The 1,362-nt window shown below is 46.0% G+C and overlaps 1 protein-coding gene across 1 annotated transcript in view; it reads left to right on the top strand.

The window, feature by feature from the left end:
* Positions 1 to 1,362, top strand: part of Ccna1 (cyclin A1) — a 9,645-nt gene continuing 8,283 nt past the window's right edge. Inside the window, exon 1 of the mRNA XM_029537841.1 lies at positions 1 to 244. Within this exon, the coding sequence (XP_029393701.1) occupies positions 80 to 244 (165 nt within the window). The 5' untranslated portion in view covers positions 1 to 79. The remainder of the gene's footprint in view (positions 245 to 1,362) is intronic.

Raw genomic sequence — 1,362 nt, 5'->3', positions numbered from 1 at the left:
TTCTGGGTCCCTGGGTTGAGAGGTAAACTAACTGTGTCTCCTCTTCCCTGGATAGCAGCAGGCTGTGGCTTACTAGGCAATGCATCGCCAGAGCTCCAAGAGTGGAGTCGCTCTGCCTCCAGTGGGCCAAGGTCCTGATGCTTGTCAAATGCTCACCCGAGCTCAGCTTGGCCAGGATCCCCAACAGAGAACGGTGCTAGGGGTGTTGACTGAAAATGAGCAGTACAGGAGGACCTGTGGCCAGGTAATGACCCAGGAGCACCAAGAAATATGCCACGGAGAAGGCTTGCTGTGGCAGTGTGTGTGTGTGTGTGTGTGTGTGTGTGTGTGTGTGTGTGGTGTGTATGCATGCACTCATGCACTTGTGCCTGCATGCCAGAGATACACGAAGAAAGATGCTAAGGACAAAGAAGATTTTCTGTGGTAGTGTGCATCTGTGTGCACATGTGTACATATGTGTGTGTAGGGACTGTTTGGGTTAAGTGATTCAAGGGCTAGTCAGAAAGAATTCAATTACACTGTCCTATAGCCCTGGAGATGCTCTGGGCCAGAGAAGGTGTTCAGTAGGAGCTAGGCTACCACGAATTAATCGGGGAGGGCTTGTGTGCTGTGTTCTGCGGGTATACTGTGTGTACCAGGATACACCAGCTTACTTTATAAACTAGAGGTTGCTGCTAGAGCACACGTCTCTACCAGTACAGACCAGGAATGGTCTCTGGGATATTTACTTACTTGTCTGCTCCACATTGACTAAAGGATTTTCCCCTTGAAGACAGAAATTCAGACATTTAAGAGAAGAAATCTGAATCTGCAACAATGATTTTTTTTTTTTTTGAGATAGAAAAAAAATCTCCCCTGAGCCTGCTGCTAGACAAACCCGCATGTTGATGCTCCAACTCTATTACAAGTCTATGGAACCCAGTGCTTACAAGAGTCCAGTCCAGAAGTAACAAATGTGGTAGAGGCCCCTCATCTGCTGCCTTCGAATCCACTGCCTTTTGTTGGGATTTGATCCACTGATGTTAGAGATAACCCAAAATGATCCCTTTAATGTGTTGGGTCAAGTTAAGTGAAAGTACTTTAAATAGAACTGGATTAGCAATGTTCAGTTCTTTAAACGTATAACCTGAGACCTGAATTTATGAATTGGAACTGGTTGGTGTCTGTACTAAACGACCTTGTTTCACATTCATGCCTGTGCTGCCTGGAGCCACTGCTTGGTGGCCCCTCTACACTCCTCCACGCCCTCTGCTGCCCCATTCCCATTCTTTTTCTTCTTCTTCTTCTTCTTCTTCTTCTTCTTCTTCTTCTTCTTCTTCTTCTTCTTCTTCTTCTTCTTCTTCTTCTTCTTCTTCTTCTTCT

This window comes from Mus pahari, chromosome 4 (genome assembly GCF_900095145.1).
Source record: "Mus pahari chromosome 4, PAHARI_EIJ_v1.1, whole genome shotgun sequence".
NCBI lineage: Eukaryota > Metazoa > Chordata > Mammalia > Rodentia > Muridae > Mus > Mus pahari.
The sequence above is the reverse complement of the archived record's forward strand: the minus strand, read 5'-3'. Positions and strand labels throughout refer to the sequence as shown.